General features: G+C 37.5%; 1 protein-coding gene across 1 annotated transcript; it reads left to right on the top strand.

Annotated features, from left to right (window-relative positions):
- Positions 1–354: 354 nt before the first annotated feature.
- Positions 355–7,425, top strand: LOC104651331 (uncharacterized). Its single transcript, XM_074389253.1, has 2 exons — positions 355–742; positions 6,617–7,425. Exons 1-2 carry the CDS (start codon positions 430–432, stop codon positions 7,060–7,062), a joined length of 759 nt encoding a protein of 252 aa, XP_074245354.1. The 5' UTR covers positions 355–429; the 3' UTR covers positions 7,063–7,425.
- Positions 7,426–19,840: the final 12,415 nt, after the last annotated feature.

Genomic DNA, 19,840 nt, shown 5'->3' on the forward strand with positions numbered 1-19,840 from the left:
AATGATATCAAGAGCAGTGAATAGAACTTCTGATTTAATAGATGACTCCCAAGGTCTTACAAGAGCAGAATGGTAAACATACATTTATAGGTCAAACTGGTGATGTGTTATGTCATAACCATGAGTGAAATTATGGCAAATAAAATTATGGTTGTATAAACTTGCATGTTTGGACCTTGTATGTTTGTTTTCTTTTTGGGGATGAAAATATTCCTAGGGAAGCTATAAGCAAATTATAAATTCCTAAGAAAGTAGATGTACACAGAAGAAGCTCATTTTAGGCAATTGACTGTAAAATGAGCAGATAGAGCCCATGTGAGGATGACCCATGCATTCCTGGAAGTATATAAAGGTCTTGGAAGAGTAGAAGACACTCACACTTCAGAGACATCCTCCTACACCTTCACTGAAATCTCACCTCCTGACACCATGTGTTGCAACTACTACGGAAACTCCTCTGGGGGCTGTGGGTACAGCTCTGGCTGGGGTTCTGGCTGTGGCTCTGGCTATGGCTGCGGGTATGGCTCTGGCTGTGGCTATGGCTGCGGCTATGGCTCTGGCTATGGAGCCGGCTGTGGCTATGGCTGTGGATACGGCTCTGGCTGTGGCTATGGCTGTGGCTATGGTTCTGGATATGGAACAGGCTGTGACTATGGCTCTGGCTGTGGATATGGCTGTGGATACAGCTCTGGCTGCTGTGGCTACCGACCATTTTGCTACAGAAGATGCGATTCCTCTTGCTGCTAATCATCACTACAGATCATCCTTACCTTTGCAGTGACCATTCCAAGAGCAAATTCAGTTTAAAATTTCCCTAACCACTATCTTCACATCTAAGTAAAGATTGACTGTGGTCCATTGACCATCTGAATGCATATAAGAGAAGCTGTTTGCAGTGGATGGAGACTGAGTAGTTACATCACATCACTGAAGAGAGGAGATCTATTCTGATTAATTTTCAAATGTAAATTCAGACATCTTTTTTCCATCTCTGCCATGACTATTTGCAGAAGCACAAGAGGACTGTATAATTGGAATGTATTAAAATGGAACAAAAATAGAATTTTCTTAATAAAAGGCCTTATTCACTAAGAAGTCTCATCTCCTTAATGTCAGAATCAGCATTAATTAGAGGGTTTGTGGCTTCCTTAAAAGCTGGGTGACAATGTTATCTTATTAGTTGAATCCAAATACTGATGTTTAACATATTTCTTAATTCCTTGTATGTTAATTATTTATATTTGTATTTAAATATAAACACAAATATCACACTCAAAATTTCAAATAATGAATAAAAAAGGTTAGAAAACATGTGGACACAGGGAAGGAAGCATCACACACTGCGGTCAGTAGCTGGGGACTAGGGCAGGGACAGTGAGGGTGGGAGGGTGGGGAGGGATAATGAGGGGAGAAATACCAGATATGGGTAATGGGAGGATGAAGGCAGCAAACCACCTTGCCATGTATATACCTATACAACAATCCTGCATGAGCTGCACATGTACCCCAGAACCTAAAGTACAATAATTAAAAAAAAAAAATTAGAATAGAATGAAGAAAGAGACAGGGAATCTACTAACTGATTTCATTTTGTCAGCGTCCAAAGAAAGTTGGCCATTCTATATTTTAAATCTAAGTACATTTTTTAGTATATCTTTTTAAAACCTTTTTCCCTCAGCACGATTGCATCAAAACATTGATTTCTGATACTACATGTGCATTTAAATGACTACTTCTTATTGCTATATGATACTTCATGTAGCTCATGTATAAGATTTTGCCTTTTTACTATCTCAGTGATACATATACAACCACACCCAGCACTGCTTCAGCACAACATTGCTGTAATGAACACACTTTCCCTATGGGTTTCTGTAGGAGTCAATCCCGGAATCTGAATAGTTGATACAAGTTGTGTGTTTATCTTTAATTTTTCTAAGTTTTCCCCTGTTAGTCTCCAGAACGTCTGCACCAGCCTAAACCCTCAAATTGCACTTCTCTGTTCTTACATATGTTTCAATACTTGTTTTATCTAATTTTCTAATATTGCTTGTTTGCACAGTAAAAATATTATCTTGCTGTTATAATTTATACATCTTTGATTACTAAAGCATTTGAACAATTTCATTTCTTCCTATATATTAATATTCATGGTTTCTCTTTTATATCCCTTTCTCCATTTTAAAAATGGATTTTTTTTGCCTTTTTTTGAGTGATTTGTAGGAATATATTACATATCCTTGATAAATTCCCATGTCATTTTTCGGCACTGGAAAAATCTTGTAAACTGTAATTTGTTTATTTTTGCTAATAGTGCACACAATTGCACAAAATTATTAACTGTCATTTCTTATTTTGTAGTTTTCTGTCAAAAATATTCTACATTTCCACATAATTTTAAAGTTTCATGTTTTGCTTTTAGATTATTAACCCACCTGGAGTCCACCTTTATATATGTTGGTCCAGTTTCATTTTACACTATGTTGAGCTGGGTTCTCCAGTACCACCTACTAAACAGCCCACTGTCACTGATTAGTGTGGCTACCTTTAGTCTGTGTTGTTATGAAGTATGCATGAGTTCAGCTCTGAAGTTTGTACCATCCTTATTTTACATTTATGTTTCTTAGCATTTTTCAAAGGTTTTGTGTGCAGGGTTATGTGTGATAGAGAATTAGGTTTATTTTGCTTTGTTTTTTCACTGATGACAACTAGATCCGATAGCCAGACTTTAAAGACATAAATTTTACAATGTAAGACATTTTTCTAATGGCTAAAGCAGTATGAAGATGGAATAAACTGTCTTGTTGGCATCCTTGTCATGAAAGTATTGAAAAATTTGGATCTCCACATACTAGAAAATTCCAGGTAAATTGGCATTCAGAACACAGACTTAATTAATTGATCCATATCATTCACTGCTTCTTTGAAATACTGTGACTCTATATGTGAAGAACAATTGGAGGTTAGCTGTAGGTAACCTGGATAATAACAATATGGCCTTTAAAGTGAAAAAAAATTTTGTTACAGAGTTAGAATAAAGAATGTCAGGTTTCAAGTAAGCTTCGAGGTATCCAACCTACTGTTACTGCCAGTATTAATGGATTTCTGGGAACAATGATTTCCAGAGCAAGAGAAAGAAAGACACCAGATTCATAATGCCTATGCAGAGAAACTCATTATGAGTGGCCAGATATTACTGCAATAATGTGAAGGATCTATTTCAGTTATTGAAAAGATATCAGGAACTACTCACTGTGAAATTCATATACCACTAGAAAGAATTATCTAATTACAATGAAGGACAGCAAGAAAGGATGAAAGGAATAAAATGATCCATTAAAACATCCAGAAAATAAGAAAATTCTGATAGTAATTCTTTAGCTACCAGGGATTGTTTTGAAAGAAAAGAAATTCCTCAGTAAAAAGACAATGTGGCTGAAGATATAAAAAACATGAACATGCCAATTACAAGTAAGGAGATTGAATAAGTAATAAAATGGCCATCATAGGAATGCCAAAGAATTAATGACTTCAATGTTGAATTCTACCAAACATTTAAAGAACTAATACTAGCTTTTCAAACTCCTCCAAAAAGCTGAAGATGAGGATATACATTTATATTTTTTTTGTGAGGCCAGCATTGTCCTGATAGTAAAGCCAGAGAAGAACACTATAATAAGGAGAATTACAGGCCAGCATTCCTGACAAACATAGGTGCTACAATTCTCAACAGAACATGAGCAAACTGAAATAAACAGCACATTAAAAGACTCATTCATCACGGTAATTTATTTCTGAAATGCAAGGATCCTGAACATACTCAAATCAATAAACACGATATACCATTTTAACGAAGTAAGGAACAAAAACCGTATGATCATCTGAATGATGCAAAAAAAGCATTCAAAAATATTTAACATCCTTTTGTAATTAAAAAATGTCAAAAATTTAGATGTAGATGGAAAGTACCTCAACACAATGGAGGCCATATTCAGTAAGCCCACAGTTAACATAACACTCAACAGGAAAAAACTGAAAGCTTTTCCTGTAAGATCAAGAATAAGAAAAAGATGCCTACTTATGATACTGAACACAATGCTAATGTTATGTAAATAGTTGTATTGATTTTATTTTTATTGTTGATTTTTATTTTTTTAACCAAATAATTCTGATCTATAGTTTATCGAATCTATAGTTTATGGAATCATGATTGTAGAACTCATGAATACAGAAAACCAAATGAATATATGCATGTATATACAACATATATGCCACATATAACTATAAACCATAGCAATGTGAATGAATCTTAAAATTTTAGTATAAAAAAGGTGTAAATGTAAGTACATGCAGAAATTTGAAAAGTTATTATTTGGGAATGTTTATACTTGGATAAAGGAAATGGAAAAAAAAGAGAAAGTATTGTCTCCATTATATACCAGGATCCCTGCTACATCCTTTATATTTTATATATGCCTCAACAAATTTTTAAAATACATATGGTTACTTTTAATTCCATGTGGTAGTTGCAGGAACTGAGGTTCATCTAGGTTGGTGATATTTTTCATGGATATATAATTAGTAAATGGATCAGTGAGGAAATTAATTAATTTGTTTTCTAGGGAAAGCTATTTCTACTACAGAGCTTCTGGAATGTGGAGGAGAGACTATAATTGTTATCAATTTATGGACCCTCAGCATCAAATTCATTCCCTAGTACGTGCTCTGTGCTGATAGAAGGGATTTTTAAAAAATATTTCTCCACTGTGAGCATGCTTCAAGCTTTCTCAGGAGAGGATGCAGCAAGGACATTACAGGAGGAAGCAGGGCTTCTCCATTTTCGGGTGTGGCACAGGAGGGGATTAGACGGTATTAGCAGTATGAGTTAAGAGTATCTGGTGAGGCTCCACCACACTCTTGGGTCCAGAATATGCTGGATCCTTAAGGACCTTGAGCTTCAGCCTGGCAGTAATCTCTATGTGACTCTGTTTACATGAAAACTAGCATCTAGAGGACAGTGTACTCATGAGTCCCTGCAGGGCTCCTACCCACACAAGCAGATTCTCTACATAGGCTACCCATCACTGCTACTTTCCATAGTCTGCCCGCAGCCCAGGGCTTCTCAGGCCCTCTGCAAGCTCGTATCTCCTGATGTGCATTACTTGCTTACCATGTGCTCCAGAGGGGTGCCTCTTGTTTCCCAGTGAATGCAGACAATATTTATCTATTTAATTATTATCTTTATTTTATGAGTTTTAGTAATATATAATTGATGTAAAACTGTACTTATTTAATGGATATAATTTCTTGAATTTGAACATATGCATATCCCTATGAAACGATCTCCCCAATGAAGGTAATAAAGATATCAAGCTAAGAGTAAGAATGAATAGGAAATTGCACAGAAAGGCCAACTATTGTTAATGTCATAATGTAAGATATACAACAAAAATATTGTGAGTAAATATTATTGAGATTTTGTTTGGAAAGGAAAATCGATTCTAAAATCAGGAAACCACTGTGAATAATTTAATTAAGCTAATTAAAAAAGGCGATGACCTTGCATAGTTATCATTTTTGTGGTAATGTTTAAAATCTGTTCTTTTAGTAATTTTGAAATAAACAATGTAACACTCTTTATTATAGTCACCCTTTTGTGTAATAAATCACTAAAGTTAATTCCTCTTACCTTACTGAAATTTTGTACCCTTTGATCAACAGCCCCCATTCCCCACCCACTCCACTTGTCTGGTGTATGACTTATTGATTGATTACATTTTAGTAGAAAGCACTGATGTACACAGCACAAACATCAGAGTAGTCCAATTGTTGTTGACATCCAATTGTTAAACTCGAGTCTTAAACACAAACAAACCTGAATTTAAGAACTGAATTTAACAATTGGACATCAACAACAAAGAAGTTGTGAAACAAGGAAATTCCCTCACTTTAAATGGAAACTCAAAAGTTTGTACTATAAATTTTAAATGATACATCTTACATAACTGACCTGTCAGAAGTTTAACAAAAATTTTTCTTTCAAGGAGAGAAGAGAAGGTCATAGATTACCTAGAAAAGGGGGAATGGTCAAACTTTTCTTCAGAGAGAAGAGGGTTTCAAGGTGCAGAGGCAGCATGCAGAAATACTCAATTCCTTGTCCAAAAACCGTGATTAGTAATTTTCAGTAAGTATGACAAGAAGAAAGAACACCATGGTATTAGGAAAGAATAAGAAGAAATGATGATGATGATGATGATGATGATGATAATGGTATTAAGAGCATTGAGTAGAACTTCGTATTTAATAGATGACTTCCAAGACCCTACAAGAGCAGAATGATAAACATACATTTATAGGCCAAACATATTTTAGTGTTGTGTAATGTCATGGACATGACATGAAACTATGGAAGATAAAATTATGGTTGTATGAGTGTGTGTGTTTAAAACTTGTATGTTTGTTTTCCTTTCAGGCATAAAAATATTCCTAGGGAAGCTATAAGCAAATTATGAATTCCAAAGAAAGTAGATGTACAGAGAATGAGTTCATTTAGGCAAATGATTACAAAATGAGCAAATTAGAGCCCATGTGAGGATGACCCATGCATTCCTGGAAGTATATAAAGGTCTTGGAAGAGTAGAAGACACTCACACTTCAGAGACATCCTCCTACACCTTCACTGAAATCTCACCTCCTGACACCATGTGTTGCAACTACTACGGAAACTCCTCTGGGGGCTGTGGGTACAGCTCTGGCTGGGGTTCTGGCTGTGGCTCTGGCTATGGCTGTGGATATGGCTCTGGCTATGGAACAGGCTGTGGCTATGGCTGTGGATACGGCTCTGGCTGTGGATGCGGCTCTGGCTATGGAACAGTGTGTGGCTATGGCTGTGGATACAGCTCTGGCTGTGGCTCTGGCTGTGGCTATGGCTCTGGCTGTGGCTATGGCTGTGGCTATGGCTCTACATATGGATTAGGCTCTCGCTATGGCTGTGGATACAGCTCTGGCTGCTGTGGCTACCGACCATCTTACTACAGAAGATGCTATTCCTCTTGCTGCTAATCATCACTGCAGATCATCCTTGTCTTTGCGATGACCTCTCCAAGATTAAGCCCAGTTGAAATCTCTCCTATCTTCACATCTAAGTAAAGATTGACTATGGTCCCTTGACTATCTGAATACATAAAAGAGAAGCTGTTTGCAGTGGATGGAGACTGAGTAGTTTCATGACATAAGTGAAGAGAGGAGATTTTATTCTGATTAATTTTCTAGTGTAAGTAATTTTCTAATGTAAAACTCTCACATCTTTTTCTTCATTTTTGTGCCATGACTATTTGCAGAAACGTAAGAGGGGTATATAATTGGAGCATACTAAAATGGAACAAAAATAGAATTTTCTTAATAAAAGGCTTTACTCACTAAGAAGTCTGGTCTCCTTAATGTCTCCTTAATTTGAGGGTTTGTTGCTTCCTTAAAAGTCGTGTGACTACAACTTAAAATAGGAAAATGTTATTTTGTTTGCTGAATCCAAATACTGATGTTTTACATATTTCTTAGTTCTTTGTATGTTAATTCTTTACATTTTTATTTAAACAAGAACACAAATATTAAGCTCAAAATTTTAAAACATGCATGAAAAAGAATTGGAATAGAGTCAAGAATGAGACGGGGGGCTGGGCGCGGTGGCTTAAGCCTGTAATACCAGCACTTTGGGAGGGCGAGGAGAGTGGATCACCAGGTCAAGAGATTGAGACCATCCTGGTCAACATGGTGAAACCCTGTCTCTACTAAAAATACTAAAAATTAGCTGGGCATGGTGATGCGTGCCTGTAATCCCAACTACTCAGGAGCTCAGGAGGCTGAGGCAGGAGAATTGCTTGAACCCAGGAGGCGGAGGTTGCGGTGAGCCGAGATCGCGCCATTGCACTCCAGCCTGGGTAACAAGAGCGAAACTCCGTCTCAAAAAAAAAAAAAAAAAAAAAAAGTACGGGGAACTACTTATACTACTTATACAGGTTAATATACTAAGGTTAATATACTAGTCCAGCAATGACTGTCTCGGTTGAGCTTAAGTCAAGGTAATTAAGAGGCAACACTATTAATTTAATGTTAATAGATTTTGAATATGTAAAACAAGAAATCTTGGACTAAGCAGATAAGGTTACTACAAGTGCTCAAGATGGTGAGAAAGATCAGGGCTCTTTCACTTTCCCGCTCCCCACTCTGCTGTGTGACATTCATACTCATTGTTTTAAAGTGATTGCTGTATATGACCATCATTCTACACAAGTAAGGACAAATGATAAAGAGCACCAGGTCTTTTAAAACTTTGTTCTTGGCCGGGCGCGGTGGCTCACGCCTGTAATCCCAGCACTTTGGGAGGCCGAGGCGGGTGGATCACCAGGTCAAGAGATTGAGACCATCCTGGTCAACATGGTGAAACCCCATCTCTACTAAAAATACAAAAATTAGCTGGGCATAGTGGCGCGTGCCTGTAATCCCAGCTACTCAGGAGGCTGAGGCAGGAGAAGTGCCTGAACCCAGGAGACGGAGGTTGCGGTGAGCCGAGATCGCGCCATTGCACTCCAGCCTGGGTAACAAGAGCAAAACTCCGTCTCAAAACAAACAAACAAAACAAAACAAAAACAAAAAATAAGTTTGTTCTTTTATTTGGGAGGGGATACTCTTTGTTGTTTGGACACATGTGTACTGAGACCACTCTTAGCTGAAAGTCTGTAAAAAACAAAAAGTTTGTGGTCAGCAGTTCTGCTAGTCAGTCAACTGTGTGCGTCCAAAGTTTGTAGGTCTTGGGGAAAAAGAGAAAAGGACCAATGACTGAGAAAGCAAAATCTCAGTTAAATGGCCATATGTTCTTGCAGCAATTTGAATTTGGGCAGGGGTGCAATTTATGACTTTACTATTTTTTTCTTCAAGTGTAGAGGTCTGAGCTTAAAATAGTCTCTTATTTATATGATATTGCTGTTTGTCCACACATGGCTCTTTTTCTTTTCTTTTTAACATAGTAATTTATTTATTCTCTCCTGTTTCTCTTTTATTTCCATTCTCGCACCCATCTCTCATTTAGAGTCACCTTGTAATTTGTTATTTTATATGCAAATACCCCATTGCATCCTGTCTATAGCCCCCAAAAGTTGGCCATTCTACTACATATTTTATATCTATTTAAATTATATTATTGCATATCGTTTTAAAACTCCTTTTCTTTTAGCACAATTTGTATTGAATGATTTATTTCACCTAAAAATGTAAAGCAAATATTTATACACTTAAAGAGAGATTTATAATACAATAATAGTAAAGGGCTTTGATGCCTCACTTTCAACAATAAACAGATTATTCAGACAGAAAATAGGTAAGTAACCATTAGATCTGAACTGCAGTTTAGAGCAAATGGACCTAATAGACATATATAGGACATTTTATTCAACAACAGCAGAAGACAATTCTTCTCAAAACACAGGAAAATGCTTCAAAACAAGTATTAACATACTTAAGAAGATTATTTTTTTTTGGTTTTGAAATTTGTTTCAAAACAAGTCTTAACATATTTAAGAAGACTGTGATTATATTAAGTATCTTTTCCCACTAAATGGTTTGAATCAACAAATCAATAATGGAAGGAATTTTGGAAAATGTAAAAATATATGAAAACTAAATAACATAATCATAAACAACAAATGGGTCAAGAAAGAAAAAAGAAAGGAAAACAAGATATCTTGAAACAAATGAAAATAAAAGCACAACATATCAAAACTTTGGGTTGCAGCAAAGGCAGATTTAAGAGGAAACTTTGTAACAATAAATGCTCACAGTGACAAAGAAGACAGATCTTAAATAAACAAACTAATTTAACACTCTGAGGGAAAAAATGGAATAAACTAAGAAAGAACAAAAAGCGGAGCAAGCAAAATCTTAGGTAAATTAATATATGTCCTTACATCAACTTTAATTAGGGCAGGTACACAATTGATGTCTTCACCAATTTTTTTTTCTTATCATGTAGAGGTTTAATATACTCCCCTATTCATACAGTGTTATTGTTTGTCCACACATGGGTCTTTATGTGTTTTAAGATTTTGGTAACATAATAATTTATTTATTTGCTTCTATTTCTTTTTGACTTCCACTCTCATCTCTCATTTACAGCCATATTGCATTTTATCTCATATGCAAGCATCCCTATTCATGTTTTCAAAGTCCCAAGAAAGTTGGTCTTTTTATTATATATTTTAAATCTATGTAAGTTGTGTTATATCTTTTGAAAACTTTTTCTCCCTCAGCACTATTTGTGTTGAAAGACTCATTAATGCTACTATGCATAGATTTAAACTATTATTTCTGATTGTTCGTTGGTACTTTATGTGGTTCATACACAAGATTTTGTTCATTCAGTGTTTCAGTGATGCACACTTAGTCACACCCAAGATAAATTGTTTTTTCTGTGAAAAAAAAAATGCAAAGATTCCAGGCTTGATGGTGCACACCTGTAGTCCTAGCTATTCAAGAGGCTGAGGTGGGAGGATTGCTTGAGCCTGGGAGGTTGAGGCTGTAGTGAGTCACGATTTCATCATTGCACACCAGCCTGAATGACAGAGTAAGATCCTGTCTCAAAAAAAAAAAACCAAAAATCAAACCAAACCAAACCAAAACAAAAAACAAAGAAACATTTTCTAAAGGCTAGAATACTGTGAAAATGGAATAGGCTGCCTTGTAGGCATTTCTATCCTGAGGCCGTTGAAGAATTTGCATCTTCGGTTACTAGAAAACTCTGAATAAATAAGTGCATTCAAAACTTGGGTTTAATTAATTCATTCACATCATTCACTTTTACTTTGTAATTTAATGATTCTGTAATAAAAAATAATTGAAGGTTGGGTCAGGGCAACATGAATAAGAATAATGTTACCCGAAAAGTCGGAAAAAATTGTGCTCGATTCTATTGTAGAGTTAGGAAGGAGTATGTTACGTTCAAGGTGAGCTTTGAAGCATCTACCTACTGTTAGCGTCAGTATTTCTGAATTTCTGGGATCTGTACAGAAGATGTGACTCAAAGCAGGGAAAGGAGGAATGAGATCAGTAAAGTCGCTGCAGAGGAACTCATAAATGTGTTTAGAGATTAATGCAATAATAAATACGGTCTATTTCAGTTCTTGAAGGGATATAGGGACCTATTCACAGTAAGATGCTGAAAGATTATGAGATATATGGTAATAGTTCAGCTGTCCTGGGAAACAGTCAACTCATTCTGGTAACTCTTCAAGGACAGTTGAGGTGATAATCATTTGTCAGGCTTATGTGCTGAATGGTATATTTCCTTGCTGTTTATTCCTTTTAGTTCTTTGGTTTAGTAACACAATTGCTCCTTAAGTCAGTTTTCTTACATATAACATGTGGATAAAATACCTTCTCAAAGTTTTTGGGAGGTTTGTATTTCAGAATATTTCCAAAGGCAATTTGCATAATGTGAATTTTTGTAAGAACTCTTCATTATGACAAATTTCTTTGCTCTATGGGAGGCTGCAAATGGAAAGCAGTAATCAGTTTTAAGAGACTAATTAATACATTTATGCACAGGATTCTCTAAGACACATTCCCTGTAATTAGTGATAGATGTTTTATAATTAACATTTACATTTGCTTAAATCTCCAGATGTAACATTAAAAATTCTTAATATAAGCAAAATAGCCATACTCTCCAACATGACATCTTTTCCTATGTTGCTAATCTTTTCAGTGATATCAAAATTTGAAATAAGGATCTCAACGGTTTTCCATTTAAAACCATAGAATATTTTCCAAACAAATGTTTTCAAGTAGCAGATATACACTTTCCATGATTGTGGAATTGAATATATGCTATGATTACAAGTCCAGTGAATTGATGCAGTGGTCTCAGCAATAATTTATTGTATAAAATGCTTTCATGACATTGCAGTTAGTTTAATATTAAGACAATTTTCTCAGGATTTGTATTTGTTTGTTTTCATTAATGTTCAATTAATAGGAATTGAGCAAATGAATGGAGTACATATTATCACACAAGTTTTTAGTTGATGCTCAATTAGTTGAAGAACATTTCTTATGTTTGCAGTTCGTAAATGGTGGAACCAGGATTCTCACCCAGGTCTCTATAATTTCAAAAGATTTTCTACTTTATAAACATTTGTAGGCCAGAGTGTTGGCTCATGCCAGTAATCCCAGCACTTTGGGAGGCCAAGGTGGGTGGATCAAATGAGGTCAGGAGTTTGAGACCAGCCTGACCAACATCATGAAGTCCTGTCTCTACTGAAAATACAAAAATTAGCCAAGGAGTGGAGGTGCATGCCTGTAATCCCAGCTACTCGGGCGACTGAGGCCGAAGATTTCTTGAACCCAGGAGATGTTAAAAAAGAAAAAGTAAATTAGTTTGAGAGTGAGAAATGTAATCTAGTTTTTATAGATGCAAAGACTTGTGGCTATCAGAAACTTGATTACAGACAAACTGTAGAAAGTTGCATGGGATCCATAGTGAGAGCTGGGATAGGAGTTCAGTCATAGTCACTATATTTCATAGGGAAAGTAATCATACTTAATGGGACTAAAAAGAATCTAAAAAATTTTTATATTAACAAAAAATGCTATGAAAAATCATAGCAGATTTGAGCTTAGTTTTGAATTAAAATTTTCTAGAAATACATTAAATCCTGAAAGTAGAACAACTAATTTAGGAAAACTAATTTCTACAATCTTGGCATGACACAAGGGAAAGAAATTTTCATTGGGAAATAATTGTAACTAAAAGAAAAGAAGTGCTCCAAAATAGAAAAAAAAAATGCTATTCCTTAAATATTGGCAATATTCTAATTGTGGCAAATGCTGACAAGTAAGGATTTGAAAATAAGTCTGAAAATTACTACTTGGGATATTCTGAAGACAGTAGAATCAGTATCAGTAATCAGAGCATTAAATTTACTCTAAGATCAAGAGATATAAAATGCAACTGGCATGTAAATCAATGTAATTAGACATTGAAACACTATTACAAATTTATCATAAAAATTTGTCATTGAGGACATATTTTGAGATGAGTAGATTTCTACTGCAGAAATGCAGAAGTTTTTCAAAGATTAATATTACATGGCAAACAAAACTTAGATATCCTTGATTAAAGTGAAAATCTTCATAAGAGCACGAGCTGTTATCTGAAAATTAGTATGTCCCACCCTTTTTTAAAATTCTGATGATTGTAATTGACATGTAAACTTCAAATTTTGTCTCAGATTGCATATTTAAGTGAAAAAAGTCTTTGGTAGAGTTAAAAATTCTTACCTTGAAATATTTGACGGAATGCTGGGAAGATGGCCGCCTAAGAACAGCTCAGGACTTCAGCTCCCAGTGAAGGTGCAGAGGGTGAGTGGACGCCGCATTTCCAGATGAACTCTTATTGCCCACAGACCAGGAGCTACCCAGGCAGAGGGGTCGCCAGCGTCGCAGTCCCAGCCGGTGCGGCTGTTTTGGCCCCCGCGGGGCTGATTCCGCCCGCGCGGCTGCTGTGACCATGCCCTGTTGCTGCGGTTCTCCATAAAAAAGCCACTGGTCTGGGAGCCCTCTTAGCTGGCGAGCAGAGCCCTGAGACAGCAGAGTTGCCCATTCATCTGAAATAGCGAGCCAGGCCAGGAGATTCCTAGGCAAAAAATCCGCCAGGAGCCGGCGCCGCAGTTCGAGCCGACTCCGTGAGTCGCAGCACGGGAGATCCCGGCGCCTTTTCAACAAGCGACCGGAACGCGGGGTCGTTCAACTTAAAAGAAAAGACTCTGAGTCAGGGAGCCAGGTGATCAGGCTTGGTTGGTCCCGCCCCTCCACCCCCAACAACAACGAAAACAAAAACAGTAATTGGAAACCCTCTGGGTTGAGCCCTCCAAACCAAGCACAGCTGAACCAGGATGGTCGGGCTCCGTAGGGGAGGGGTTTCCACCATTACTGAGACTCTCCACCACTACGGAGGCAGGCTGCCGTTGCCGAGGCAACCCGCCGTTGCCGAGGCAACCTGCCACAACAGAGAGAGTCCGCCATAACAGAGGCGGGACCACCGTTGCCGAGACAGTTCTAACTACGCCCATATAAAAAGGACTACAGGGAAGAGCTCAGGGCAGCTGGGTGGAGCCCACAGCAGCTCAGCAAAGCCCCTGCGGGCAGGCAGTGGCTAGGTGTGCTGCTAGCTGGGCGGGTCAGACCTGAAAGAAAAATCAAAAAAGGCAGTAGTGCAACGGAAACTCAGAAAGCTCCAACTCCCTGGGACAGAGACAGACAACAGGTGGATAAACCCACAAAAATGGGAAGAACCCAGCGCAAAAAGGATGAAAACTCCCGAAACCAGAACACCTCTCCTCCTAAAGGGATCACAACTTCTCACCAGCAAGGGAACCAGACCGGATGGAGAAGGAGGGTGATGAAATGACAGAATCAGACTTCAGAAGGTGGGTAGTAAGAAACTACAATGAGCTAAAAGAACATGTTCTAACCCAACGCAAAGAAAATAGGAACCTTGAAAAAAGATTGGGCGAACTGCTGACGAGAATGGACAGCATAGAGAGGAGTATAAGTGAATTGATGGAGCTGAAAAACGCAACACGAGAACTTCGTGAAGCATGCACAAGCTTCAGCAGTCGAATTGACCAAGCAGAAGAAAGGATATCAGAGGTCGAAGATCAACTAAAGGAAATAAAAAGAGAAGGCAAGAACAGAGAAAAAAGCACAAAAAGGAATGAACAAAATCTTCAAGAAATGTGGGACTATGTGAAACGACCTAATCTACGTCTGATAGTTGTACCTGAATGTGATGAAGAGAATGAATCCAAGCTGGAAAATACTCTTCAGGATATTATCCAGGAAAACTTCCCCAACCTAGCAAGGCAAGCCAATATTCAAATACAGGAAATACAGAGAACACCACAAAGATATTCCTCAAGAAGAGCAACCCCAAGGCACATAATCGTCAGATTCACCAGGGTTGAAATGAAAGAGAAAATGCTAAGGGCAGCCAGAGAGAAAGGTCGGGTTACCCACAAAGGGAAGCCCATTAGACTCACAGCAGATCTCTCAGCAGAAACCCTACAAGCCAGAAGAGATTGAGGGCCAATATTCAACATCCTTAAAGAAAAGAACTTTCAACCCAGAATCTCCTATCCAGCCAAACTAAGCTTCATAAGTGAAGGAAAAATAAAATCCTTTGTGAACAAGCAAGCACTCAGAGATTTCATCACCACCAAACCTGCTCTACAAGAACTCCTGAAAGAGGCTCTACACATATAAAGGAACAACCAGTACCAGCCACTCCAAAAACACACCAAATGGTAAAAGAGCATCAACACAATCAAGAATCTGCATCAACTAACCAACAAAACAGCCAGGTAGCATCAAAATGACAGTATCAAATTCACACATAACAATACTATCCCTAAATGTCAATGGACTAAATGCCCCAATCAAAAGACACAGACTGGCAAATTGGATAAAAAGCCAAAACCCATCAGTGTGCTGTATCCAGGAAACCCATCTAACATGCAAGGATACACAAAGGCTCAAAATAAAGGGATGGAGGAAGATCTACCAAGCAAATGTAGAGCAGAAAAAAGCAGGAGATGCAATTCTCATCTCTGATAAAATAGACTTTAAAGCAACAAAGATCAAAAGAGACAAAGAAGGACATTACATAATGGTAAAAGGATCACTGCAACAAGAAGAGCTAACGATCCTAAATATATATGCACCCAATACAGGAGCACCCAGATACATAAGGCAAGTTCTTAATGACTTACAAAGAGACTTAGACTCCCACACAATAATAGTGGGAGACTTTAACACCCCATTGTCAATATTAGACAGATCATCCAGACAGAAAATCAACAAGGATATCCAGGACCTGAATACAGACCTGGAACAAGCAAACCTAATAGACATTTACAGAACTCTCCACCCCAAATCCACAGAATATACATTCTTCTCAGCACCACATCACACCTACTCTAAAATTGACCACATAATTGGCAATAAATCACTCCTCAGCAGATGCAAAAGAACAGAAATCATAACAAACAGTCTCTCAGACCACAGTGCAATCGAGTTAGAACTCAGAATGCAGAAACTAACTCAGAACCGCACAGCTTCATGGAAACTGAACAACTTGCTCTTGAATGTTGACTGGATAAACAATGAAATGAAGGCAGAAATAAAGATGTTCTTCGAAACCAATGAGAACGAAGACACAACATACCAGAATCTCTGGGACACATTTAAAGCAGTCTCTAGAGGAAAATTTATAGCAATGAGTGCCCACATGAGAAGAAAGGAGAGATCTAAAATTGACACCCTATCATCAAAATTGAAAGAGCTAGAGGAGCAAGATCAAAAAAAACTCAAAACCTAGCAGAAGACAGGAAATAACTAAGATCAGAGCAGAACTGAAGGAAATAGAGACACAAAAAACTCTTCAAAAAATCAATAAATCCAGGAGCTGGTTCTTTGAAAAGATCAACAAAATAGACAGACCACTAGCCAGATTAATAAAAAAGAAAAGAGAGAATAACCAAATTGATGCAATAAAAAATGATAAAGGGGATATCACCACAGATTCCACAGAAATCCAAACCATCATCAGAGATTGTTACAAACAACTCTATGCACATAAACTAGTAAACCTGGAAGAAATGGATAAATTCCTGGACACCTGCAACCTCCCAAGCCTAAACCTAGAAGAAGCCGAAACCCTGAATAGACCAATAACATGGTCTGAAGTCGAGGCAGCAATAAAGAGCCTACCACCCAAAAAAAGCCCAGGTCCAGATGGGTTCACAGCTGAATTCTACCAGACATACAAAGAGGAGCTGATACCATTCCTTCTGAAACTATTCCAGACAATCCAAAAAGAGGGAATTCTTTCCAAATCATTTTACGAGACAAACATCATCCTGATACCAAAACCCGGCAGAGACTCAACAAGAAAAGAAAATTTCAGGCCAATATCCATGATGAACATAGATGCAAAAATCTTCAATAAAATACTGGCAAACCGATTGCAACAGCATATCAAAAAGCTCATCCACCATGATCAAGTAGGATTCATCCCGGGGATGCAAGGCTGGTTCAACATACACAAGTCCATAAACGTAATTCACCATATAAACAGAAACAAAGACAAAAACCACATGATTATCTCAATTGATGCAGAGAAGGCTTTTGACAAAATTCAACAACGCTTTATGCTAAAAACCCTCAATAAACTAGGTATTGACGGAACGTATCTCAAAACAATAAAAGCTATTTACGACAAACCAACAGCCAGTATCATACTGAATGGGCAAAAACTGGAAGCATTCCCTTTGAAATCTGGCACTAGACAAGGATGCCCTCTCTCACCACTCCTATTCAATATAGTACTGGAAGTTCTAGCCAGAGCAATCAGGCAAGAAAAAGAAATAAAGGGTATCCAAATTGGAAAGGAGGAAATCAAATTGTCTCTATTTGCAGGTGACATGATTGTATATCTGGAAGACCCCATCATCTCAGCCCAAAATCTCCTGAAACTGATAAACAACTTCAGCAAAGTCTCAGGATACAAAATCAAAGTGCAAAAATCACAAGCATTCCTATACACCAGTAATAGACTTCAAGAGAGCCAAATCAAGAACGAACTGCCATTCACAATTGCTACAAAGAGAATAAAGTACCTAGGAATACAACTAACAAGGAACGTAAAGGACCTCTTCAAGGAGAACTACAAGCCATTGCTCAACGAAATAAGGGAGGATACAAACAGATGGAGAAACATTCCATGTTCATGGTTAGGAAGAATCAACATCGTGAAAATGGCCATACTGCCCAAAGTAATTTACAGATTCAACGCTATTCCCATCAAGCTACCAATGACCTTCTTCACAGAACTGGAAAAAAACACCTTAAACTTCATATGGAACTAAAAGAGAGCCCGCATAGCCAAGTCAATTCTAAGCAAAAAGAACAAAGCAGGAGGCATCACACTACCGGACTTCAAACTATACTACAAGGCTACAGTAATCAAAACAGCATGGTACTGGTACCAAAACAGAGATATAGACCAATGGAACAGAACAGAGGTCTCAGAGGAAATACAACATACCCACAACCATCTGATCTTCGACAAACCTGACAAAAACAAGCAATGGGGAAAGGACTCCCTTTTTAATAAATGGTGTTGGGAAAACTGGCTAGCCATATGCAGAAAGCAGAAACAGGACCCCTTCCTGACACCTTACACCAAAATTAACTCCAGATGGATTAAAGACTTAAACATCAGACCTAATACCATAAAAACCTTACAAGAAAATCTAGGCAAAACCATTCAGGACATAGGTGTAGGCAAGGACTTCATGACCAAAACGCCAAAAGCAATGGCAACAAAAGCCAAAATAGACAAATGGGACCTAATCAAACTCCACAGCTTCTGCACGGCAAAAGAAACAGTCAGTAGAGTGAATCAGCAACCAACAGAATGGGAAAAAATTTTTGCAGCCTACCCATCTGACAAGGGGCTGATATCCAGAATTTACAAAGAACTAAAGCAGATCTACAAGAAAAAAACAAACAAGCCTATTCAAAAATGGGCAAAGGATATGAACAGATACTTTACAAAAGAAGACATACAGGAGGCCAACAAACATATGAAAAAATGCTCATCATCACTGGTCATCAGAGAAATGCAAATCAAAACCACATTGAGATACCATCTCACACCAATTAGAATGGCGATCATTAAAAAATCGGGAAACAACAGATGCTGGAGAGGATGTGGAGAAATAGGAACACTTTTACACTGTTGGTGGGAATGTAAATTAATTCAACCATTGTGGAAGACAGTGTGGCGATTCCTCAAGGACCTAAAAATAGAAATCCCATTTGACCCAGCAATCCCATTACTGGGTATATATCCAAAGGATTATAAATCATTCTACTACAAGGACACGTGCACACGAATGTTTATTGCAGCACTGTTTACAATAGCAAAGACCTGGAACCAACCCAAATGCCCAACGATGATAGACTGGATAGGGAAAATGTGGTACCTATACACCATGCAATATTACGCAGCCATCAAAAACGATGAGTTCACGTCCTTTGTAGGGACATGGATGAACCTGGAAACCATCATTCTCAGCAAACTGACACAAGAGTAGAAAATCAAACACCGTATATTCTCGCTCATAGGCGGGTGTTGAACAATGAGAACACATGGACACAGGGAGGGGAGCACTACACAGTGGGGTCCATTGGGGGGAAATGGGGGAGGGGCTGGGGGGTGGGGAGGTGGGAAGAGATAGCATGGGGAGAAATGACAGATACAGGTGAGGGGACGGAAGGCAGCAAACCACACTGCCAAGTGTGTACCTATGCAACAATCTTGCACGTTCATCACATGTACCCCAAAACCTAAAATGCAATAAAAAAAAAGGAAATATTTGAAATAAAATGCAATAGTAGAAAACTGCTTACATATAATAAAGGAATTTAAAGAACAAAAGCAGCATATTTTTTAATCTACTTCAGTCAAATAATGAAACAATTTTAGTTATTATTAAGAAGCAGACAGGGTTAGCAGCTACCAATATTATTATCAAGTGCAAAAGGAGAAGAAAATAAAATAACAGGCAAAAACATTGAAAAAAAGAAATAATCCTTTTGATGATTATATCTTTGTATGCAAAGAAAACTTGAGCTACTAAAGTAAAACAAAAATACTAAAATTAATCAGAAAAATTGTAAGATGTATGCATATTAGAAAAATAGGTTTAAAAAGATTTTCTGCTTA

The sequence above is a fragment of the Saimiri boliviensis genome, chromosome 18 (assembly GCF_048565385.1).
Source record: "Saimiri boliviensis isolate mSaiBol1 chromosome 18, mSaiBol1.pri, whole genome shotgun sequence".
NCBI classification, from domain to species: domain Eukaryota; kingdom Metazoa; phylum Chordata; class Mammalia; order Primates; family Cebidae; genus Saimiri; species Saimiri boliviensis.